The following is a 26,315-nucleotide window of genomic DNA, read 5'->3' as shown; positions in this document are numbered from 1 at the left end:
CCACCTGTGTGTTCAAGGACTCAGTGGTTCCTTACTTTTTCAGCTTTTACTTCCTATAAGCAACAAGCAACAAGTCCTAAAGAAGACCCTAAGCATTAAAAACACTATTGTCCCTGAATCTTCCCATCATTAAGGTCACCTCACAACCCCAAGATAGTTTCTGGAATTCCAGCTATTTCCTCTCTCTATTTCATTGCAACAAAATGTGGCCATGTGACTTAAGTTCTAGCCAATGAGATAAAAAAAAAGGAAGTGTGCACAATTTCTGGGAAAGGCCTTTGGAAGGGAAGGGCTGAAAGCACTTCTGCCCTTCTCTGCTTATATATATATATTTGATAAATATATTTTTTGGCTGTGCCATGTGGCATGTGGGATGTTAGTTCCTCCACCAGGGACTGAACCCATGCCCTCTGCACTGGAAGTCTTAACCACTAGGAATCTTAACCACTGGACCACCAGAGAAGTCCCTAGAAATATATGTTTAAAAAAATACATATATATTTTCCAGGCAGCAGATAAAAAGTAAAACACTGATGCACAGACATATATAAACATATATAACGGAATCACCTTGCTGTATACATGAAACTAACATTACAAATCAACTATAGGTCAATTAAAAATGGAGTTTTTACCCCTCATATAATATTCATCAGTAAATAGTTACTGTATGCTTAAGTCCTAGTAAAGGCCCTTTTATTATAGAATCTTTGTAAGATTCTATAGATATTATAGAATTATGCAATCTCTCAATTGCATTATTTTGAGTAAAAATGTATTCTGTGTGTTACATGGCAGGGGGTTGGTACTTAAGAGAAGATAATGAGACAAATAATCTCAGTTGATTCCACAGTGCACGCTTAACAGGGATCGCTGATAGAAACAGTTTAAAAAAAAATGGGTGGTGGTGGGGGGGGGGGGGACGGAACATAACTTCTCATTCCTAAGACTGAGCTACACAGTGACCTTCCAGAACACAGTACCCAGAGTAATTTCATAATGGAGAGAAACACTACTTCTGCCAAGTGGTTAAGGTCAATCGAGTCATAACTCACACCGAGAGTAACCTTCGTATGATCACTTTACCTCTGTGATCTTCCTCCCCCATAATCCCCACCTAATCATGAGAAAAACAGACTAATTCCCAAAGAGGGGGATCTTCCAGAATATCTGACCAGTACTCCTCAAAACTGCTAAGTCATCATAAACAGCCATTACTGGATTGTCTTTTTCTTGTTAAGTTTTACGATAGTATTATATTAAATTACATAATTATGTAATAATTGTAACATAGATACTATATGTAGAATCATGAACATTTTTAATTTTGATGAATTTGATTTTCCTTCAGTTGCTCGAGTATTTTTTGAGCCATATTTAAGAAATCACCATCAAATTTGAGGTCTTGTTTTCATCTAAAGAATTTTAGCTCTTAATTTAGCTCTTAATTTAGGTCTTCTATCCATTTTGTGTTAAGTTTTATATATGGTGTGGGGTAGAAGTCCAACTTCATCCCTTGGCATGTGAATATTGCTTCCCCAGCACCATCTGTTGAAGACACTATTCTCTCCCCATTGAACAGTCTGGGCACCATTGTTAGAATCAACTGACCACAGATATAGACTTCTTTCTGAACTCTCAACTCTATTCCACTGATCTGTATGTCCATCCTTTATGCCAATACCACACTGTCTTATTAATGTAACTTCGTGTAAGGTTTGGAATAAAAAGTACAAGTCTTCCAACTTCCTCTTCTTTTTTCAAGATTGTTTTGGCTATTCAGGGTCCCCTGCAGTTTCATTATGAATTTTGGATTGACTTTCCCATTTCTGCAAAAAGGCCATTGGGATTTTGAAATGTACTGCATGGAATCTGCAGACTGTTTTGGGAAATACCGTCATTTTAACATCAAGTCTTCCAATACAGGAGTACAGGATCTCTTTCCATTTACTTAAGTCTTATTTAATTTCTTTTAGCAACATTTTGTAGTTATCAGTGTACAAGTTTGTACCTCCTTGGTTAAATTTATTCCTAGGTGTCTTACTGACTTAGATGCTATTGTAAATGGAATTTATTTCTTAGTTTCCTTTTTTGCATCATTTGTTGCTAGTATACAGAAATACAACAGATTTCTATATTGATCTTCTTTCCTGCAACTTTGTCAAATTTATTAGCTCTAACCAGTATTTTGTGGATACTTTAGGGTTTTCCATATGTAAGATAAGCTGTGAATATAGTTTTACTTTTTCCTTTTAAATTTGGATGCCTTCTATTTCTTTTTCCTGTCTAAATTACTGATTATACTTTTATATATAAGTATATATATATAATAGCCTGATTATTTATATATTTTAAAATATATAAATATATAAAATATAAAATTTATATTATAAATATAAAATATAAATATATATTATAAAATATAATGCATAAATATAAAATTTATACCATAATATAAAATTATAAAATATAAATATAATAAAATATAAAATTATGTATATAATTTATATACATTATAAAATATAAATATACAAATATTATAATTTATAGTATATATTATGTATAAAATATGTAACAGATCATATATAAAACATAAATATACAATATATACATAATATATATATATAATAGCCTTATTATACTTTTAAGCAAAAAAAAAAAGTGAGAGAAAGACATTCTAGGTTTGCAATTTCAGCATGGTTTTGAAAGCCTACACAGCAATGTAGATACATTACTCTCCACATGTATACACAGTCATGCAAAGGACAGGAGCAGATTAGTAACTAAAGAATATATACATTCCAGTGTCAATAGCATTTTAAATTATGCACAGTAATAAGACAGATTTTTGCACTTGTTCACACTGAATTATTTTTAGGACATTATAAAATAATTAAGAAACAGAATTGAGAAGCAATTTTTACCTTTACAATTTATTACAGAAGCTATACATACAAAATAAAATCCTAGTTACAAAAGCATGAATCTAGAATAAGTTACAATAAATTTCACTAAAAATGAAGACGTGTGTGTGTGAATCCAGGAATATACATACACTTAAATATTTTCAGTGACTAGCATTCCATTCGGAGAAGGCAATGGCACCCCACTCTAGTACTCTTGCCTAGAAAATCTCATGGGCGGAGGAGCCTGGTAGGCTGCAGTCCATGGGGTTGCTAAGAGTCAGACACGACTGAGCGACTTCACTTTCACTTTTCACTTTCATGCATTGGAGAAGGAAATGGCAACCCACTCCAGTGTTCTTGCCTGGAGAATCCCAGGGACGGCGGAGCCTGCTGGGCTGCCGTCTATAGGGCTGCACAGAGTCAGACACGACTGAAGCAACTTAGCAGTAGCAGTAGCAGCAGCATTCCATTATGCATTACATAAGACAGTATCTACTAATTAAGGTATCTGAATTATTGAGTTTTAGAAGCCTTTAAAATATCCAGATAAAACAACAACAAAAAGCAGTTTAACTCAGAAACTGTATTGGAATCCAGAATCTCTCACGAGATCATTATCCCCTATTCCCTTCAAAAGACGTTTTGTAAAGTAATACCAGAATGTCTCAAAGAAAAAGAAATAAAATGGGGGAAGGGGGAAATGCATGGTGGTGAATGCTTTTATTGCTTTAAGAAATGCATTTTTGGTATCATTAATACAAAATTCATAATATTTACATTTATATAATTGTATACAAAAGGTATCTATAGAATACAGCCTAAGAAGGATATAAATAGCTTTCATATATAAAAACTTTGCATTGTTAAAAAGATATTTAACAAAGTAGTCGTTAATACATTTGTTGTATGTATAATCATAAAAGTAAAACAAAAAAATTTAAAATTTTTTATTAATCCAAATTAAATGATAAAAAATGTTTATCTAAAAAGCATTAATTTTGATATTCAAGTACAGAACTGTGGTTCACCTAGAAGTTGTTCAGGGGACCTTCTGCAAATCATGACTCAAGCACGAGCTTTTAAGTGAATTTGCAGAGAATGCTAAAGGCAGAAACGATGGCAAAGACACAATGGTTAAGTAGTTTCTAGTCTGACACAATAAACTATTTTTAGGAAGGATAAAATTAAAAGTGCTTAAAACAAAAACTATCAGTGTCACTAATTGCTCCTAAGTGTCATAAACATTAATTATCAAGATAAACTTTATTAGGAGTTGGCCACACTTTACCGATAACAATAGTAATAGTATTACTACAATGACTTGTTCAATCAAATATTTATCAGTTATCTCTGTAATTTATCTTACACATGTATATAAATACCAGAAAAGTTTAAATATTTTTAATTACTATTTTACTCTTTTCTTTAGAGATTCAGGATTTCATCTTGCATCAGTTATGTTAACACGACAAAGGTGAATTAAATAGGAACTGAATATAAAAAATACTTGGTACCATGACATCATGATCTGGAGCAGCTGAAGTTTTCTACTTCTTGTTCCATTTTCTAGATAAAAGATAGGAGGGAAAAACAGTAAGTTTCAATGCAGAAAACACTAAAGAACATTATTCCATTGCTGGTTTTCTTTTGCAGTGAACAACCTTAAGGACATCATTATCCATGTATATAACTGAGAGAGAAACAAATTTTGTTCAGTATTTATGACTATCACATAGACTGTTAACACTGATGGGACTTCATTATTTAAATCCCTTTTGAATTAAAGTCTGAGATGCTTTCATCTTACATTAAATTCACAGTTATTAACCAAGGCACTGGTGTACTTACAGATATTAAGAGTTTATAGGTTATACAGTTACATATATTTATACTATATAGATACCACAGTATACTTTATTACATATACTAAATACTATATATATTACATACTAGTAGGTATATAGTAGGTAGCGAGTTATGTGTGTGTGTGTGTATATATATATATATATATATGAAATCCTATATAGGTATTAGTCAATATCTATTTTTAAACATTAGGATTCGAATATCTACTATAAGGGCTTCCCTGGTAGCTCAGATGGTAAAGAATCCGCCTTGCAATGCAGGAGACCTGGGTTCGATCCCTGGGTTGGGAAGATGCCCTGGAGGAGGGCATGGCAACTCACTCCAGTACTCTTGCCTGGAGAATCTCATGGACGAGAAGCCTGGCAGGCTACAGTCCATGGGGTCACCAAGAGTTGGACACAACAGTGACTAAGCACACACATCCACTATAAAACAGATTAAATAAAGACAAATAGGCCTATCTTAAGTCTGTCTTAAAAATGAGCTATATGTCTTCATTCATACACACACAAAAAAGATTTTTCATAGTTTATAGATACTTCAATGTTCCACTGCTTATTAAACAAACACAAGCTAATTTAGGTGCTAGATTTTAAAAAGTACAAAACATGGTTGTACCTAGAAATAGTTCATAATCCCACACATTAAAAAATGGTATTTAGAAATTTTTATAATCAGTTAATTTCTCATATAGATGAGTTTACCTGAATGAGTGCTGTTTTGTCATAGTCCCTGCGATGCTGATAAATACATTGGCTGATTACAGCATATAAATTTTCCAACTGAAAAATATTGTATTCTCGACTTTTTTTAACAACAATCTTCAAAAGATTCTAAAAGAAAACATAAGTGTTTACATATGTGAGAGAAATTCCCAGAGACATTTAGTTTTGAAGATTTGGGGACATTTTTAGCATATAAGCCACAGAAAGGGCAGATCAAGTCATATGATAAGACACTGCAGTCTCTAACAGTGGTTCTGACATTCAACTGCAAGCTACCTTTATCAACATTCTATGACTCCGGCCTCTCATCCTAAAAACTACAGCTGAAGAGGTTGCCAATTTCTATTATAGCCATCAATCTCTTCAGACAAGTTAAAAAATAATCTCAAACTAGACTACCAAGAGAAAAGGCATTTTTGTAGAATATTTTATGTCACTATGATTAATATATGCTAGAATTAATTGTTATGTGAAACAAAAAGAGACAGGACATAAATGATGATCTACTGCACCACTTCAGGGTTCTTTTCTTCAAAAAAGGTTTTTCATCTGATGAGGGTTTTTTCTCATGACTGAAATGGACCTACTGAATTTCTGTGATTCTTCAAGTCTTGTCCTATCATGATATTCCATTGCCTTGTAGTCAACAAAAACATGCAACCATGGTTAAGTAAAAACCAACTAAAATGGTCATAAGTATGGTCATACAAACAATGTATGGGATACGTGGTATAGACAAGTATTAATATGTCAAAACAGTAACGTTAATACACTAGTCATCTTCAATCACTGCCTTAATGAAAGTTAGAGTTTCATTGGTAACATCAAACTATACCAAGTTTATCCTTCTATAAAATATATTTATTGCAAGCCAAATTGCAATAATGTACTATTATAATCCTGCTTTTGGCGAGTTATGTTTCTAATTCATACAATGAAAGCACTGTGCCTTTAATTTACATACTTTCAGTCGCTCATGGTCCACAACAAGTGAGGGTGTGGGCTGAGAAAGAATCGCCAAAGCCTTTTCAACACTGATGAGCTGCTGTTGCTCTACTTGGGAACGTCTAGCTCGAGTCATTCGCAGAACACACATTTCTAGAATGAAAAAATAATTATTATTTGTCTGTTTCACAGACATTTTATAATGCCTAAATAAACATTAGGCTGATTAAGCAGCAGGACATATTTACTTAAACACAAATCCCTGTTCTCATTTATTAACTCTGCTGTAAGACTAAGATGCTACCATTTACACACTCAAAAATTAAGGACAGGGAATTGCCTGGCAGTCCAGTGGTTAGGTGGAGAAGGAAATTCAACTTATTCCAGTATTCTTGCCTGGAGAATCCTATAGTCAGAGGAGCCTGGCAGGCTACAGTCCATAGGGTCACAAAGACTGAGCATGCATATATGCAAGCCAATGCTTAGGACTCTGAGCTTCCCTTGCAGGGGGCACAGGTTCAATCCCTGGTCATTGGGATTGAACTAAGATTCCCGCATGCTGTGTAGCACGTTAAAAAAAAAAAAAAAAAAATCAATGATATTTAAGAGCTGGAAGGAACTTCAGTACAGACTACTACACAGAAGCTAAATCTGGTCTACTGCCATAATTCAAGTTTTATTAGAACACAACAACACCCACTTTACATTAAGGGTGTCAATATGGCTTTTCCAGCAGGATTGAGTAGTTGTGACTATCTGGCCCTTCAGATAAAGTTTGCCTATCCCTGATTTATAACAATCTACTTAACTAAGAGGTGAAAAAACAAGGCCAAAGAAAAGTGAAGAGGTTTTTCTAAGGTCAATATACCTAACCATTCTAAGGGCCAGGACAACAACCCAAATCTCCTGACAAGTGTAAATAGATGCCTGGTCTCACTAAATAGTGTTTTTTTAGAAAAGATAATGATAAAACAAAAATAAATGTTGAACTTAAATAGAACATACAAAATTTTAGTCAGAGGATTAACATTTTAAATATCCACATTCAAAAGGATATATCCTAAACCATTCTAAGATTACTCAAACACACTAGAACTCATTTCTAGTCCTCGAAAAAGATTAACCATATAGGCCACTGAAGGAAACCAGTCTCATTAACTTAGCCAATACTTGTTTTTGACCAAAACAAATTTTTGACCTCGTTACCCTTCTTTTTGCTTTGTAAGACTAAATGTTTGGCTTTTCCAAAAACCAAACAAATCTAATGCCAAAGGTTCAAGAAGATGCAGACAGAAGACAATTCTAAATGAAAATCTTTGGGAGCAGGACCGTCAGAATAAATACAGTATAAATGATCTGGGACCTACAATAGGGATAGAGGAATGATGGGGGTGAGTAACAGTTGTTTCACATCACTCAGCAAGAAATCACAGGAAACTGCTTATCCTGCTTAAAAATGACAGGGTATCCTGCCAGGTTTTAAAAATTGTATAGCCAAGCACTTTGCCACATGCTTTATCTGGATTACTTTATTCAATCCTCAGAATATCTTATTACCCAGCACTATCTACCCCCAGTCTTGCAAATGAGAAAGCTGAGGCTGATGGGGCAAGAATCTTAACCAAGGTCACAAGCTACTAAGCAGTGGGGCTCGAGGCTCAAATCCAGGTCTGTGTGATGCTATACTGTGCTTTTTGAAAAGGGTTTACTTATTTGGCTGCGCCAGGTCTTAGTTGTGGCATGTGGGATCAGTTCCTGTCCTGAGATCAAACCGGGGTTGCCAGCACTGGGAACACAGTTTCAGCCACTGGACCACCAGGAAGTCCCACTGTAGTGTGCTTTTAACCACAGTCATTTACTGTTATTTAATAAAATAATGATATCTTATTACTATTTAATACTAATAATTTAATCTTATTAAATAAAATAATGCCATCTTCCTTAATTAACTCTTGTACTCTGAAAAACATGGAAAAAGAGTAAACTGAGATGCAATTAACTGTTAAAGAACCCTGAATGAAACATCTTTTAAAATTAGTAAGTTGCTTCACTGAGACTTACCTTTTGTTTCATTTTCATCGAAAATGTCTATTATTCGAGAGCTAGAAGCATCTCCATTACAAGCAATCTTATCTTTCCTCAATTCTGTACATGCTGTAGTCTTTCCAGATTCTTCAGGTTCATTCTCAATGCAAGGACTTGAATTGTTATTTTCTAATTCTATTTTGCTTTCAGAGGCATTTTCTTCCATTGAAGACTCCCCTGTGTTTCCGGTCTCATTGTGGTCTACACTTGTATCTTGATTTTCCTCTGTATCACTCTCAATTTTGTCACCTGTGACATTTTGGCTGTCATCTTTTGCCTGTGAGATCTTCCTTCGTTTTGTTATGGTGCCCAAGTACCACTTTGATTTTTTGCGGACTTTTCTCTTCAACTGAGCTTCAAAGAATTTAAGAAAAAGAATAAGAGAACATTCAACAACTTTTTAAAGTCTAAGTTAAGTGGAGGAAAAAATACCTCCTGAGATATTAAGAGGAAAATCTGAGATATCACCACAGTATGGTATGGCTGGAATAGATGAACAAAAGTAGTACTGTAAGAAGGCAGAAAGTGGGCAATGACCTGTTATTCTAAGGAATTTGGATTTCATCCTGAATAATTTTTTTAAAAGTTCAATAATTTTAAGGAGGGGAAAGACATGAATTTTTTTGTTTAATTAACTTATTTTTTAATTGAAGGATAATTGCTTTACAGAATTTTGTTGTTTTCTGTCAAACATGAAATCAGCTATAGGTATACATATATCCCCACCCTCTTGAACCTCCCTTCCATTTCAGGAAACTCCAACAATGGTGTGAATTTTTTAATGCACATATTGCAAAGGCAATTTTGGCAGTAGTATGAGGAATGAACTGAAGAAAGGGCAAGACTAAAAACATCCTACACTTATCAAGTGCTTACCATGAAGTAGGAACTCTTCTAAGGCCTTCATATGTGCTGACTCATTGAAATTCCACTTTAACCCGATCAGGTGTGCTACCATTCCTCAACATCATTTTACAGATGAAGAAACTATGGTACACAGAGATTAAAAATTCTGCCTAGACACAGTATAACCACTCTGCAATCTCATATTTGGGAAAGTTATCCATAGTGTTGTATTTACGTGAAGTTTAATAATTCTCACTTCTGTATAATAATCCATATTTTTCCATTCTACTGTTGATCAGCATTAGTTGGGCTAGTATGAATAGTTTTTATGAACATTCTGTTTAAAAGCACTGAGGAATTATGGCACCCAAATCTTGGAAAACAGATGAATAGCTGAGAGGCTAAGAAGCTGAGGACAGTCTGATTGATATTCACAGAACTTTAAAAGCAAAAACTGGAATTAGGAGCCTGCCAAGGAAGAGGCCTTGGAAAACCCACAGAATTTGGGTGGGTACTCTGTGGAGTTATACCCTAAGAATAAAGAGGGAACAGGAAATAGATTAGGATTATAGGAAGCAAAAATCAGTTTCAAATCAAGTCAACCCACAATTAGACTGTAAACTGAAAGGTGAATTGGGATTGCAAATGGTACCTCACGGCAAGCATGGATTTATTTAAAGAATGCAAAGTTGCCTTAATAGAAATGAAATCAATGTAACGAGTGGCATCAATATAGACAAAGGAAACTGAGGGAGAAAAGTAAACAGCATCAGAAGAGAGTAAAGGCTAGAGTTTCCTAAGTAAAAATCACCCAAATGCACTTACCAGGAGTGCTGCAAGCCATAGGAGTACTGGGCCTGTTTGGCTTTTCACTTTGCTCTGGATCTGATTTTTTATCACCAGCAGGAGTGGAATTTTGCTTTGGCATTACATGGTAGTAAGATGGGGCATATTTGGAAGAGCTACAACCTTATAAATAGACATGCGGAATATCAAATAAAATTTTCAGATATAAAAATTACATGGAGAATTATGAGTACTCAATACATTTAAAGCATCTCTTTCTGATGTCAAATCATTTTCCTACCTCTCTTCTTTCTAGATTCCTGAATTTCTTCACAAAGCTGCTCAAAGTCTTCATCAAGTTCTTCTTTAATTATTGCATAGGCAGTATCTCTTAAAGCACAGGCTCTATGCCTAATAAGACGATCTATGGAATAAAGAAAGAATTTTAAAATGGTTTCCTTCTAATAATTCAACAAAAATTAATTTTACATGTTGGGCTAAGATTATAGCTGTTACAATTTGTTTTTTACTTCCACCATAAATAGTAAGTTACTGGAACTGTGTTATTTCTGGTTTTGATGCTCATCTAATGTTCTGGACATTTGATTCCTAGCTAAATCCCTTTGAAACACCAAGGAAAATTTAAGAATCAGTCAACAGCAAAACTAAACAACAATACAATGACACAAAAACAGCAAGGAAGGCTATCAGGTTCATGAGTGAACCGGGGATGTAAAACAATTTTGGAAGAGATATAGAGGATGTTACGACACTGACTGAGGAACTAAACAAAGACAATGAAACAGCAACACTACCTAGGAAGCACTGCAAAAAAATCCTAAACTGAGTCTAAGTGCCATGAACTGGAATATGTCTCAAGGTAAAGAAAGGCAGATCATAAGTGAATGTAAATTTGCTTGAACAGCTGGATCAGTCCCCCTCACAGGGCAGGAGGATGCTGCAGCATTCAAATAACATTCAGTTTACAGTAGACAGGAAGGGCTGTTACAGCAGAAGTGATGCTGCCGGGGGCTTCTAACATGACCTGAAGAAAGCCCGGGCCAAGTTCATTCAGTGCAGTAGCCTTGGCACCATGTGGGAATTTGTCAGGATGCACATTCTCCAGTCCTGAATCTAAAGAATCAAAACCTGCGGAGGTGGGGCCCAGCCAGCTGCACCTTAGCATGTCCTGAAGATGTTGGTGCTATCTCAAGTGTGAACACCACTGCCCTGAAATAATTTTACATTTGTCAGAATGGTCAGAACAGGAAGCAGCAGCAGCATGACTGCAAGGAAACAGAAGAAGCCTACTTCCTCCAGGAGAAGCTTCCTTCTTTCTACAATTAAGGGGTTTTCCCAACTTGGCAGCCTGTTGCCCACTGCTACCTCCAGAACTCTGACCTGTGGGACAGAGCCTAGGGAAGGTGGGGTACAAGACTGGTGAGGGAAGAATAGTGGGCTTTTACATCGTTGGGTAAAGTCTCAGTGGTGGAAATCAATCTAATTTTTAAGCATGACAAATTTAAAAACAGAATACCAATGTAAGAGACTCAACGCAGGAAATAGAACTATTAAAAAAAATTATCAAGCAACACAGTTAAGGATAGGGCATTCACAAAGCAAGAAGCTAAGAAAAAGAACCTAAAAGAGTATTTTTTTGGAAATCAGTAAGTTTATATAGATATTTGAATGTGTCATTATACATATAAACAAATCTATCACCTAAAAATCTCTTACTTTATACATTTTATTTAATAGCCTGTGTAGGTGCAGTAGATTGTGGATACATTCTATGCACAGAAAAGGTCTGGAAAGATAGCCCTAAACTTAACAGCATCCACCTTTGGAGATGGGCTTTCCTTGTAGCTCATTTGGTAAAGAATCTGCCTCAAGTGCAGGAGACCCGGGTTTGATCCCTGGGTTGGGAAGATCTCCTGGAGAAGAAAATGGCAACCCACTCCAGTACCATTGCCGGGAACATCTCATAGACACAGGAGCCTAGGGGGCTGCAGTCCATGGGGTCCCAAAGAGTTGGGCATGACTGAGCAACTAACACTTACTTACACTTACCTTTGGAGAAGGGAAATGGGGGACTTAGTCTGTTACCGAGTATTATATTACTTTGTTGTTAATAAAAATTGTAATGGTCTTAATTAAAAAAATCCTTTCAAACTTATTACAGACTTTTTATTTTCCTACTTTGAGAAAGAACATTGACAAATAAGAACAAGCTAAAATGTTATGCAGTTTTGTGTTTCATTAGGACTGAATGGCACTGTGAGTGTAAAATGCTTCTAATATAGCACCAAGTATAAAATCATCCTTCACTAAGTGTTAGCAGCCCTCGTTCCACTCCTTGAGGTTAAAAAAACAAAACAAAATAAAACAAAACCCACCAAATGCTCACCTCCAGGATCTCTATCTGGATTGTATTCTAAAGCATTACTACAGATCAGATCAATATCACTCAAATAGTCTTTCACAGTTAGATACTTGTGGAGATCAATTTTACTGATTACAGATGAAAGGTCCATTGGTTGCTTTATTACAGTGACATAATCAGGAACCTAAAATTCAAACAAATGACCAAATCACAAACTAACTCTGAACACTGAAAAATTTGAGTCAAGTTTTTCTGCCAGGCAAAACAGGAGAAAATATATACGTAAGAGATAATGAAAATATATTAATATGAAACTCTGTATTTAAGGTGGCTTTTGTTTTGTATTCATTCTCATTCTTGGGCACCTGTATCTCCAGTAACACCTTAAGCCTCTTTGCTCATCCAAATGCCACCCACCCTTCAATGCCAACTTAGGACCGCATTCTTTACTGTGAAGGTCACAGGAATGTCATGTAGCATTGAGACATTCTCAAGTTACTTCTAGAACATTTGAGTTGGGCAAAGTTAATTGTCTATGCTCTGCAGGAAAGGAAAACGCCTTTACATAACTCCTGAAGCCTCTATGTGCTTCCAAATAAGAAAGCAAGTTCAGAGTGTACAGAGGGACACACATAAAACTGTTCAAATATTCTCTAAGTCTGAAGCATTCTGATCCAAAGACTAAATTAATACCTCATCAGGGTCAACAGGTTTAGTAAATATTCTGAATCGCTTGTCAATAGCAAGCCTATGTGTAACATTTCTTAAAAAAATCCTCAGTTCTCTAAATGTATCTTCCTCTTGTTCTTCTAGTCGTTTCAGTTCTTCTGCTGTCAGTGGTCTTGGCTCAGGTGGTGGTGCCACAGGGAGTACCTCCAGGGCCTGCAAAACTTTACGTGAATGGAAGTTAGTTACTGCTCTCCCACCAGATCAAGGGTGACAAAATTTAGTACACCAAGCAGACAAGCTTTCAGGAATTATCCTCCTTCTATCTGTCAGGAACCAGGGGATTTGGAATACTAAAGTGCTACAATAATCTCAACCTCTACATCTCTTCCAGCAGTAATTGGCAGTTTGTAACTGGGAATATGAATTGCTGAGTCATTATCATTTAAAAATCATTTAAGAGGCTATTAAAATCTTGAAAATGCCTATTTTCAGGACAAGAATATCCTAATTACGAAAAATGTCATCCTCAAGAAGGCGGCGTAGAAGGACGTACTCTCATCTCCTCCTGCAAGAGCACCAAAGTCACAACTACCTGTTGACCAACCACTGACAGGAGAACGCTGGAACCGCCAAAAAAGATACCACACGTCCAGACACAAAGACGCTGAAGCAAGATGGTAGGAGGGGGCACAAACACGATAAAATCAAAGCCCGTACCTTCCAGGTGGGCAACCCACAATCTGGAGAACAATAATACCAAAGAAGTTCTCCTACTGTTGTGAAGGTTCTAAGCCTCATGTCAGGCCTTCCAACCTGAGGATCCAGCAAAAGGATGGGGATCCCAAGGGAATCTGACTTTGAAGGCCAGGGGGATTTCCCCACAGGACTGAGGAAAACAGATTCCACTCTTGGAGGGCACGAACAAAATCTTGTGCATGCCATGATCCAGGGGAAAGGAGCAGTAACGCCACAGGAGATTGAACCAGACCTACCTGCTAGTGTTAAGTGTCTCCTGTGGAGGTATGGTGGGCCATGGCTTGGGGTCCCTGGCAGTAGCAGTCCTGGAAGGGGCCCCTTGGCCTAAGTCCTACTGGAGGTCACCATTAACCCTACCAGAAAGCCCACAGACCCCAGGGCTAGGTCACCTCAGGTCAAACAACTAACAAGGAGGAAGCACAACCCCACTCATCAGTGGATAATTGGATTAGTTTTACTGAGCAAGACTCAGTTTTCCCTACCACCACTCCCTCCCATCAGGAATCTTATACAAGCCTCTTAGTCTCCTCCGCCAGAGGGCAGACAGAAGAAGCAAGAACCACAATCGCACAGTGGCTGGAACCAAAACCACACTACAGAAAGTTAACCAGGATGAAAAAGCAGAGTTTTGTCCCAGATGAAGGGACAAGATAAGACCTCAGAAAAACATCCAAATAAAGTGGAGATTGGCAACCTTCCAGAAAAAGAATTCAAAATAAATATAGTGATGATGATCCAGGATCTCAGAAAAAGAATGGAGGCAAAGTTTGAGAAGATGCAACAAAGACCTAGAAGAACTAAAGAACAGAAGAACAATTCCTACTGCTACAGAAGGAATCAACAGCAGAATAACTGAGGCAAAAGAATGGCTAAGACCTGGAGGACAGACGATGGAAATCACTGCCACAGAACAGAATAGAAAAAAGAATGAAAAGAAAAGAAGGCAGCCTTAGAGACCTCTGGGACAGCATTAAACACACCAACACTCACATTATACAGGTCCTAGGAGAAGAGAGAGAGAGAGAAAGGACCCAAGAAAATATCTGAAGAAAAGCAGCTGAAAAATTCTCTAACATGGGAAAGGAAATAGTCAACTAAGTCCAGGAAGCACAGAGTCCCAGGTAGGATAAACCCAAGGAGGAACACATCAAGACACACAGTAATCAAAATGATGAAAATTAAAGATAAAGATAAAATATTAAAAGCAACAAGGGAAAAATGACAAATAACATACAAGGGAACTCCTATAGGTTATCAGCTGATTTCTCAACAGAAATTTTATGAGCCAGAAGGGAATGGCACGATATATTTAAACTGATGAAAGGGAAGAACCTACAACCAAGGATACTCTACACAGCAAGACTCTCATTCAGATTTGATGGAGAAATCAAATGCTTTCCAGACATGCAAAAGTTAAGAGAACTCAGTACCACCAAACCAGCTTTACAACAAATACTAAAGGAACTTTTCTAGGCAGGAAACACAAGAGTAGGAAAAGACCTACACAAAATAAACCCCAAACAATTAAGAAAATGGTAATAGGATCACACATATTGATAATTATCTTAACTGTAAATGGATTAAATGCACCAACCAAAAGACACAGACTGGCTGGGCAGATCAGAACATGTGCATATATGCACTTCCACTTACCACATCACTCTACTTAATCCCTAAATTGTACGCAATTATTTTAAAGTGTTAGGTTAATCATGTTTCCTTTATGGTTTGCAACTGCAATTATCTTTTATTTTTTATCTGGCTCTTGACTGTGAAAACTGATAAACATCTTTTACTATTATGGTTATGTTCTATTATTCCCTTAATACTATTGTATCATGATTGGTCAACAGAAAATAATAGAATTCTGTATCACTAAAATGACTATTTTAATAGAAAAACTTGTAACTACTTTTTAAAATTCAGATGCATAACAGAATTATCTTAGAATTTTTTAAAAATACAAATGCCCAGTTATTGCCATTCTTCTCTGAAGCTCTAGATGTGTTTCTAATGAGCAGCCACGTTTAAAAACAACTGGACTATACGATGATGTTTTATTTTTATCTAGTTTCACTTCTTCTATTTCATATTCAGTGTTCCCATTTCATTTAGTTATGTTCTCCAATTTCTCCATCTCTCTTTGTTGTTGTTATTCTTTCTCAAGCCTTTATCAAATGTAGTAGAAAAGCTTCTGTATACCTATATATAGTATGTATTTTAGAGAATTTATGAATTTTTGCCTAGATAAAAGTTTATGACATTTTGATTCCACTTGTTTGACTTAGTATGAACAGAATGCCAGATTTCTAATTTATATTCACTCAAAACTTTGATACAGTTCCATGCAGTTTAGTACCTAGTATTACTGCTAAAGAAAATTCATTATCTTAGTGATTTAAAAAGAAGAAGAAGAAAAAGAAAGAAGAAGAAGAAGGCAATGGCGGAGAAGGCAATGGCACCCCACTCCAGTACTCTTGCCTAGAAAATCCCATGGACGGAGGAGCCTGGTAGGCTGCAGTCCATGGGATCGCTAGAGTCGGACACGACTGAGCGACTTCACTTTCACTTTTCACTTTCATGCATTGGAGAAGGAAATGGCAACCCACTCAAGTATTCTTGCCTGGAGAATCCCAGGGACGGGGAAGCCTGGTGGGCTGCCATCTATGGGGTTGCACAGAGTCGGACACGACTCAAGCGACTTAGCCCCAGTGATTAAAAAAAAAAAAAAAATTGAATGAGGCTTGAAACTTCTAATCCAATTCTGAGAATATAAAGAAATAATATGTTGTAAAAAAAAAACAGGAAATTAACACATGATACAGTATTACTAACAAAAGTACAGATTTTGTTCAAATTTCAAAAAATTTCATGCTAGTGTCCATTATTTGTTTTCATATCTTATTTTAAGACTCCACATTGTATTTACCTGCATTGAGCAGCTTCAGCTGCATGCAACAAATTCTGCTAAATTCTTTTTGTCTTTATTCTATTACAAATATTTTGTAATTTTCCTTGTTATGGCTTCTTAGATACACCCATCATTTAAAAGTAGACATTTAATTTCAAAATACATGTGATCTTGTTTAAAGTATCTTTAATACTAATTTCTCATTTAAATGCTTTCTTCTCTGCAATCATCCTCTGTGTTTTTTTCAGCCTAACTTTATTCAGGCTTTTGATGCCTAAGTTGAAGATCTCTCTTGGTACATGATTCCTGAGTCAGAAAGATCCCCTGTAGAAGGGAATGTCTACCCACTCCAGAATTCTTGTCTAGAGAATTCCATGGACAAAGGAGCCTAGCAGGCCACAGTCCATGGGGTCACAGAGTCAGACACAACTGAGTGACTATTAGAAGATGGCAATGCCATTAACTGATGTTTCATTTCCACTTTCTCAAAATTATTATATATTAACTTTGATACAGAAACTAACCTGCTTTCTTTTTGGATATAGGAGGCTTAGCAGCTTGCTTCAGAATTAAATCTTCAAAAAACTGTGTCCGTTCTTCTTTACTAGGTAACTGGACATTAAAAATTTCTCCGTAGTCATGGATAAATAATTCTTGTACCTTAAAAAAGAAAACAGATGCATTATATATATGTGTGTGTATATATGTATGTTGTATACACATACATACTATGTATCAATCATTCAATGCAACAGTAGATTACTGTAATAACAATCTAAGTTGTGTAATGAGTAATTTCTTAAATCTTTTACTTATACTGAACTTATGTATACATCACATATGCAGTGGATAAGGAACTAAAACCATGGGGTCTTCTTTAGAACTCAAGACTCCAAACTATAATTCATACAATAACTGATATGGTGATATTTTACTTAAAGGGTTTTGTAGTCATGTATGGGTGGGACAGTTGGACTATAAAGAAAGCTGAGCGCTGAAGAATTGATGCTTTTGAACTGTGGTGTTGGAGAAGACTCTTGAGAGTCCCTTGGACTGCAAGGAGATCCAACCAGTCCATCCTAAAGGCAATCAGTCCTGAATATTCACTGGAAGGACTGATGCTGAAGCTGAAACTCCAATACTTTGGCCAGCTGGTGTGAAGAACTGACTCAGAAAAGACCCTGAAGCTGGGAAAGGTTGAAGGTGGAAGGAGAAGGGGACGACAGAGGATGAGATGGCAGGCTGGCATCAATGGACTCAATGGACATGAGTTTGAGTAAGCTCCAGGAGTTGGTGATGGACAGGGAGGCCTGGAGTGCTGCAGTCCATGGTGTTGCAAAGAGTTGGACACAACTTAGTGACTGAACTGAACTGAGATCAATTAATTCACTTTTACAATCCAAAGTGAGATATGAGAATAAGTGGTTGTTCAGTAAGAATAAAGGCTGGAAAACAGTAAGAATGGGTAAAAACAGGGAGAAATTAGATCTCCTGAGCCAGTAGGAATTAAAAGGGTGCAGCCACTGTGGAAAACAGTATGCTGGTTCCTCAAAAAAGTTAAACAAAGAATAACCATGTAACCCAGTATACATATCCAAAAAAACTGGAAGAAAAAAAAATAAACTTGCATAGCAATAACCATAGCAGGATTATTCAGAAGTTAGGCACGAGGTAAAGACAACTCAAATGCTCATCATCAGATGAGCAGATAAACAAAATGTGGTACAGACATACAACAGAATATTATTCAGCCTAAAAAGGAATGAAATTTGAACACAGGCTACAACACAGATGAACACTGAAAACACTTGCTAAGGGAAACAAGCCAGTCACAAAAGGACAGATATTTTATGTATTATTTCTATGCTGTATTTCTATTCTTTCACTGTTACAAGTGTTAACAGATATATCCTTAAGCTTCTTTTTCTATCAAACTGTAAAGTTAATCAACATCTACATATCAGATACAAATCTGAAGGTGCTTTTACTTCCTGTTTCTCCTTCACGATGTCCTTCCTGCCTGCCATTCTGAGTTCAGAACCAAGGTCAACATAGTTCCACATAACTTTAAATGTGTTTTTGTGTATTTAGTGTCTATCACATTGATTGCATCAGGCTTAAAGAGTATTCTGTTCGAAGAACCTGAGGCAATATTTTCCCTCTTCCTCAAAAAAAAAGTTAACAAGCACAATTTTGTGACAAGTTTTACTGTTTTCTTCGTGTACTGCTTCTTATATGCCACTTCTGCCAAAAAAAAAAAAAGAAAAAACCAAGAGGAGAAATTATCTTTTAATATTTCAGTCAGAGGTTTGTGGGTAATAGTTTCTTAGGCACTGTATGGTCAAAAATATATTTTGTTCTTTCACTCAAATGTTAATTTGTTGGGAAGAAAATTACAGATTCAAAATTATTTTCCTTCTAACTGAAAATATTGCTCAGTTGCCTCCGTAGTGGCTGGTGTTACCAATGAAATGTAGAAGCAATTTGTTTTCAGTCCTTTCTAGTAATGTTTTATTCTCTGGGAAGATGCTTAGATTTTTCTCTGTACTTTTGATGTTCTAAAATTTTATCTAGATATCAGTCTTTCTATATCCATCAGTTAGAACAGGGGACCTTTTAAATCTGAAGATTATGGTATTCTTTAATTCTATGAAATGCTGAATTATTTGACTATTTTTTTCTTCTACATTTCTTTTCTCTGCCCTTAAATCCCATTAAATAGATGTTAGACTTGAATCTATCTCCTCTATTTCCTTTAATTTTCCCCTCACTTTTCAGATCTCTGTCCTATTGTATTATATAAGAATTCCTGATCTCATGATCCTTCATCTTGCTAATTCACTCTTCATCTGTGTCTTTTTAGCCCTGGAGGGTTTTGTATTTGGGAGGAGCTACTTCATTAGTAATGTCTTCAAATGGTTCTTTTCCATAACAATCTATTGCTGATGCATGGATATAATTTTCTATGGCACTGTCCTTCCTCAAATGCTTATTTATAAATTTATCTTTGCCTTTCAAATATGACTGTTCATAGATGCTTTTTCTGTTTATTCTAGTTTCTTTTTCAGTGATTATGAAATAAGGTAGACTATATTAGAAACAGAATGTGCCTGTAATTTGTTTCCTGGGCACAGGGTCTTCCCACTCCTCCCATTCAGTACCTAAAGGTTAAGTTACTGCCCTGCCACACTAGTCCTTGGTCCACCTTCACTGATCTAGCTGATGACAAACTCTGCCAACTACTGTCTGGCATGGCCAGAAGTGAAGAAAGCCAAAAAACACAAAGTTGTTCAAGGACTCTCTTAATTTCCTCCTAGCACTGATCTAGAGCTAGAAATAACTGCCATTTTTCAAAGCAGCCCTTTGATGCACATACTCTGAAATCTAATCCTCACTGCTTGTGTTTCACAATTCACCCAAGTTTCTAATCTATTTCTGACATTCTTTCTCATTTTTTCATGAGTTGTTAGGGTCTACTAGTGCTCATGCATACAGGTACTCTGACTGCAGTTTTGAGATGGACAGATTGTAATGTAATACACAGTACTTCTCATATATATTACAGTCCAATGCTACAGACACAGTATCACTAGCTCACCAAGGACAATAGAGACTACGTAAGGCTCAAAGCAGACTTGCTTATTTGTATCCATATAGACTATTCATTTTATAAAACCAGCAATTCCTGGTCCGGTGCCCATTCCACTCTCCCAGACAGGGTGATGCTGGGCTACTCAACCCAGTTCACAATGACATACTTAGGAAATATTATCATAAAAAAGAAGAAGCTATAGCAAAAAAAAAAAAAAACAAAACAAAACATTTTAAGTACAGAATTTCCACATTCTTGATAAAGTTATGCCAGATTAAACTGATTATGGCTTTTCAACCTCCCTGCTGCTAAGTCACTTCAGTCGTGTCCGACTTTGTGTGACCCCATAGACGGCAACCCACCAGGCTCCTCTGTCCCTGGGATTCTCCAGGCAAGAACACTGGAGTGGGTTGCCATCTCCTTCTCCAGTGCATGAAAGTGAAAAATGAAAGTGAAGTCGCTCAGTCGTGTCCGACTCTTAGCGACCCCATGGACTGCAGCCTACCAGGCTCCTCTGTCCATGGGATTCTCCAGGACAGAGTACTGGAGTGGGGTGCCATTGCCTTCTCCATTGAACCTCCCTCCATCCATATAAAGTTCAGCTAGTCTCCCTTACTTATTACCAAGAGTATAAACTTATTTTTGTTTTAAACTTTGAAATAATGTTGTTTTAATTGACAGTGAGTACAATACATAAATGGTTAATGTGGCTACTAAATAGTAATTCTCCTTTACTCCGTTAATCAGAACACTGCTAAAGTACTTAATTCATTCTGGGTACAGCCTTTCAAAAGGAATATAAAGAGAAAGACATTCAGGCGAGTGACTAGAATTTTGAAGAAACTAAAAATATGTGTGATGTGCAGCAGAGCTGGCTACTGTCACAGTTCATGTTCTCTTTCTTTGGGACCCAGTGCTACATCATACTTCCTAGTCTCCCTTGCAGTTAGGTATGGCTATGCGAGGTTCAGCCAATGGAACGTGAAAGGAAATGATGTGTATCACTTTCAGACCAGGCACAAGAAAGGGCCAATCCTTTCAGCTGGGTGGAATGAAAACAATCTGGAGAGCCACGTGATGAAAATGAGCATGCTCTCCCAGTCTGAGTGTGTGGAACGACTACACGGGGGAGGGTACAGCCGTCACTCCAGTCATTTACCTGATACTGTAAGTGAGCAAGAAATAAACTTCCATTGTATTTAAGAATCCGAAAAACTATATCTTATCATAGAAGAACTGTTTAGTATGAAGAAGCCTGGGTTAGAGTGAGGAAATAAAAATGAATGCAAAAGCATGTTCAAACATACAAAGCGCTTGCCATGATGAAGACAGATTAGACAAGTTCTCTATTGTACCTGGGAAACAAACGGAGATTAAGAAATGGAAGCCTCTCAAAATAAGCTGATTTTTTTTAGGAGTCAGAACTAACAAAATGAATTGTGACAGTGTTATTACACAAAAGAAAGAATTCAGAGTCCAGAACTAGGTGATTAGAAACTTTTAAGGACTCTTACCACCCTAAGAATCTAGACTTAACATACACTTAATATTCATTTCCCAATTTATTCGGTTCTTAGTTGAGTAATTCACAGCTACTAAAGCTGCCATTGGGAACATAACCTGGCCCTTTGATAGTTCCCTGCCATCAACCCCTTCTCGGCCTTACACTCCCTCTGGCCTAGTCACTCTAGACTTTCTGTGATTTTTCTAACACATCAGACACACTTTTGCTTTGGGGCTTTTATACTTGCATAAGAAACCTTTGTTCCTCTGCCAGGAACCTTTGTCCCTCAGATACCCAAATGGGCCACTACTTCACCTTTTCCAGGTATTTGCTCAAATGCCATCTTCTTAGTGAGGCCAACCCAGTAAATTTAACACAGTGACCGTACCACACTTTTGGCACTGCTTAGCTACATTTTTCTCCATAGTGATAGATTAGTATTGTATTTTATTCTTGTTTGTCTTTCCCCCAACTAAAATGTAAGCCCTAGGAGGATATAGATTTTTGTCTAAACTGTTCAGTGCTATATTTCCAATGCCTATAACCATGTCTGTTATAGAATAAGTGCTCAAAAGTATTTTTAAGTTAAATATTTGAATTTATCTTCCTACTAGTGTTCTATAAACTGTACATTAATTCTGTTAAAGGTATGGAAAAACCATACACACACTCTCACACACAGAAGCCTACAATATGTTTATTATGTACTCTGGGGATAGAGAAGTGGAAGAAAAGTCCAGACTTCATATATTTAACATTCTGCTAGGAGAGACAGAGTCAAACAAATTAATATGTTATGTCAAGTAGTGACAAAAACAAACCAGAGGGGTGGGATGAGGGTGGGAGGGAGGCATAAAAGGGAAGGAATATACGTATCCATACAGCTGATTCACGTTTTTGTACAGCAGAAACTAACATAACACTGAAAAGCAATTATACTCCAATTGAAAAAAAAATAAACTAATTGAAAAAAAAAAAAAAAGCAGAGTAAGGGAAAAGACAGTGATGGGCAGAGGTGTTCCTGCCATAAGAGAATAGTATTATAAGCAGAAACAGAACAAACCTGGTCACTGGTAGTTATCGAAATTGGCACAAATTTGAAGGACAGTAATTTGGTACTGTTAAAAATGTCAAGTGTGCATACCCTTCAACTAAGCTACAGTTATTCCACTTTTCGGAATGCATGTTAAAAAAATCCACATGGTAATGTTTATATGATTTAAAACCCCAAAATGCTCACTGTAGCAGTTCAACAGAAAAAAATTAGAAAATAGCTGAAATCCTATCAATAAGGATTTGGATAAATAACATTATGGTATACCAATACAACAGCAAAGGCTATGGTGCTCTTAAAATAAATAAGACTTACATATTAAAAAACACATAAGATACATAAAGTAGTTATGGAACAGTAATGTATCATATTCCATTTAGAGAAAAAAAATTTATAAAGTAGTTTCACTATGTGTGCTAAGTCACTTCAGTCATGTCCTACTCTGTGCAACCCTATGGACTACAGCCCGCCAGGCTCCTGTGTCCATGGGATTCTCCAGGCAAAAACAGTGGAGTGGGTTGCCATGCTCTCCTCCAGGGGATCTTCCTGACCCAGGAATCGAACCTATGTCTCTTATGTCTCCTGCACTGGCAGGAAGGTTCTTTACCACTAGCGCCACCTGGAAAGCTCTGGTCTCACTGTACATATACACAACAAATGCTGACACATGTGCTGCCCAACAAACTTATGTATCACATAGCTAGCAATGGTATCTTTAATTAGGAAAACTTTTCCTTATAATTTTATTCACCTCTTTAGCACTTGAATTTTTTCCCCATAAATTCCTAATAGTTTCTGAATATCTCTTTTTAAATTATATTGATTATGAATATTCCATTCTAAAGCATAATGATTTCTCCCACAAATTACCTCTTCTGGTAGAGTGGAATGGGGTTTGTCAGAAGTGGCAAGTAGTAAAACTGGAGCAAAAGAAGGAATATTCTGTAATAATGTGGTAAACGTGGCTTTGAGTGTTGGTCCAACTATTTCCCACCACAAGTGAATGTGAGGAACATACACTATACTTGGTGCTGTTCTCTTAGCTTCACGAATCACCTAGTAGAGAAAGAAAACAATTACATACATTTAGAGAGTCAGCACATTAGCAGTGTGCGTTTTAAATCTAGAACAATTTAACTTCCCAGAACTGTCATATAAAACCCTTAAGTCTAAAAAATGCTTCCCCCAATCCCACCATCTTGTTTTTGAATATTTTTATAAAAGTTTCATTTTTAGAAAAACATAATTGCTTCAAGCAATTAGAAAACAGCTCAAGAAATCTAAAAGACTTTTCTGTTATGGCAACCAAGGTTAAATATAAAAATACATAAAACACTTTTACAAACTTTTAATATAACTATAGCAAAAAAGAAGCAGCAGAATATTTGCATACTTTTTGCATAGCCATCACTGTTTTAAGTACTTCACTCATTTAATTCTCACAACAATCATGTAAGTACTGATTTTTCCATTTTGCAAATGGGGAAAATGGGGCAGAAAGACTTAATAAACTTTCCTAAGTCACATAGTAATTAAGAAGTGGAAAAGGATTTAAAGTCATACTTTTTAATAACTAAGCAGTTAGGCATGGTTCTGTTTTGAAAACATGAAGTCAGAAATCAGAAAGACCAAAAAACACAATATAAAAAAGAATGAAGCAATTCTAGACTTTGTCTCTGGAAGACTACTTCACCTTACAGCTTATTTGTCTGGGCAACAATGAATTACCTGGGCACATGTTTCTTCAGGAGATGTAGCACTGACTCCAAAAAGCACAGGAATGTCTAAAGTGTACACTGTAAATTTTTCCAAAGCATGGATGACAGCTGGTGCTAAATGAGAACCTTGCCCAAATCCTGGTTCGCCCACTATCAGCATTCTTGGTCGAAAAGACATAGGTTGATAACAAGCATTTCTGAAAGAAATGAGTAATAACCTATGTTTTAGGGAAAAAAAGCTTAAATTTCTCTCCCAATTATCAATTATGAACTTTCATAAGCCAAAAGTTTTGACAATATGGCCAGTCAATCATAGCAGCATGATTCATGTGGCTCTTGGAAATAATCGAACTTTACAGATTTTTAGAAACTGTATTTAGAAAGTATTTAGAAAACTGTATTTAGAAAAGTATTTAGAAACAATACTTTATAGTTTCTAACATCATGACAACTGTAACAAAATATTTTCTAATATTTTAATTTTTAAAAAAGTAAATTAGCTGGCATCCTTTATCTTCTCAAGCATAATTTCATTTAGTTTTAGGGAATTCACATGAGAATGAATACATATGCTGCTGCTGCTGCTAAGTCGCATCAGTTGTGTCTGACTCTGCACGACCCCATAGATGGCAGCCCAACAGGCTCCTCTGTCCCTGGGATTCTCCAAGCAAGAATACTGGAGTGGGTTGCCATTTCCTTCTCCAAATGAATATATATATACATATATATAAATTTTCAAGGGAAATGTACCTATTCAAATGAAGAAAATTAAAATTTTCTTTTGCCTTATTAAAGGATTTTTGAGAAAGTCCATTTTCATATACCGATGGAACATCATCATCACTGTATGCCAAGTCACTTTCTAAGAGAGGACAAGAAATATCTGTAAAGCAAGCAAAAAAAGTGTACATTAGTAGCTTTTCTCAATTACAAAGTGGATCTTCACATAATGCTTCAGTTAGCAACCCCAATGAGATTTTTTTTCAAAAAAGTTTGTGTACATATAAATAACAAGTAAATTTTAAAATGCACTTCAAACCTAAAATAAAGGAAGTCTAGGGAAATCTGTGAAGTAAACTTCCTTGATATCTAGGAAAGGCATGACCAAATTCCTTTCAAGAGTCTCTTTCATAAAGAAACATTACTGAGATGTACAAAATACTTAGTTTTACTGACTATGAAAACTAAACAGTCAATCAAGTTTCATACCGGAGTCTAACGCTTTGTTTGTCCTGGTTTCCGCATGTGGAAACACTCTCTGCAGGGCTTCTAGGATCTTGTGAACAGTGCTCTGCAGTAGTGGTTTCACAATGGTGGACAGTGCCTGCCCAGGTGACGTCACAGCTCTCTGGGAGGCTGGTATCATCTTTTGCATAGCTACCTCAAAATCCTTAGCTGAGATATTAATTGAAGAGAGATCCAATTGCAGTTTCTCACTAGTGGTATAGATCTGTGGGTAGCGTCGACGCAGAGCACATAAAGCAGCTTCAGAGCATATTGACTTGATATCTGCACCACAGTATCCTATCCAAGGCAACCAAAAAAGAAAAAAAATTAAAGTAAATCACC

General features: G+C 36.3%; 1 protein-coding gene across 1 annotated transcript in view; it reads right to left on the bottom strand.

The window, feature by feature from the left end:
* Positions 1 to 2,906: 2,906 nt before the first annotated feature.
* Positions 2,907 to 26,315, bottom strand: part of ATAD2 (ATPase family AAA domain containing 2) — a 63,583-nt gene continuing 40,174 nt past the window's right edge. The window contains exons 16-28 of the mRNA XM_019973992.2: positions 25,956 to 26,270; positions 25,497 to 25,629; positions 24,757 to 24,943; positions 23,899 to 24,084; positions 17,403 to 17,538; positions 13,236 to 13,432; positions 12,567 to 12,726; positions 10,461 to 10,583; positions 10,199 to 10,342; positions 8,504 to 8,881; positions 6,462 to 6,595; positions 5,477 to 5,605; positions 2,907 to 4,472 (exon numbers count right to left, since the gene is read on the bottom strand). Coding sequence (XP_019829551.1) covers positions 4,428 to 4,472; positions 5,477 to 5,605; positions 6,462 to 6,595; positions 8,504 to 8,881; positions 10,199 to 10,342; positions 10,461 to 10,583; positions 12,567 to 12,726; positions 13,236 to 13,432; positions 17,403 to 17,538; positions 23,899 to 24,084; positions 24,757 to 24,943; positions 25,497 to 25,629; positions 25,956 to 26,270 — 2,267 coding nt within the window. The 3' untranslated portion in view covers positions 2,907 to 4,427. The remainder of the gene's footprint in view (positions 4,473 to 5,476; positions 5,606 to 6,461; positions 6,596 to 8,503; positions 8,882 to 10,198; positions 10,343 to 10,460; positions 10,584 to 12,566; positions 12,727 to 13,235; positions 13,433 to 17,402; positions 17,539 to 23,898; positions 24,085 to 24,756; positions 24,944 to 25,496; positions 25,630 to 25,955; positions 26,271 to 26,315) is intronic.

Source organism: Bos indicus, chromosome 14 (genome assembly GCF_029378745.1).
Source record: "Bos indicus isolate NIAB-ARS_2022 breed Sahiwal x Tharparkar chromosome 14, NIAB-ARS_B.indTharparkar_mat_pri_1.0, whole genome shotgun sequence".
Lineage (NCBI taxonomy): Eukaryota > Metazoa > Chordata > Mammalia > Artiodactyla > Bovidae > Bos > Bos indicus.
Note: the sequence above shows the minus strand (reverse complement) of the source record. Positions and strands in the feature narration are given on the sequence as shown.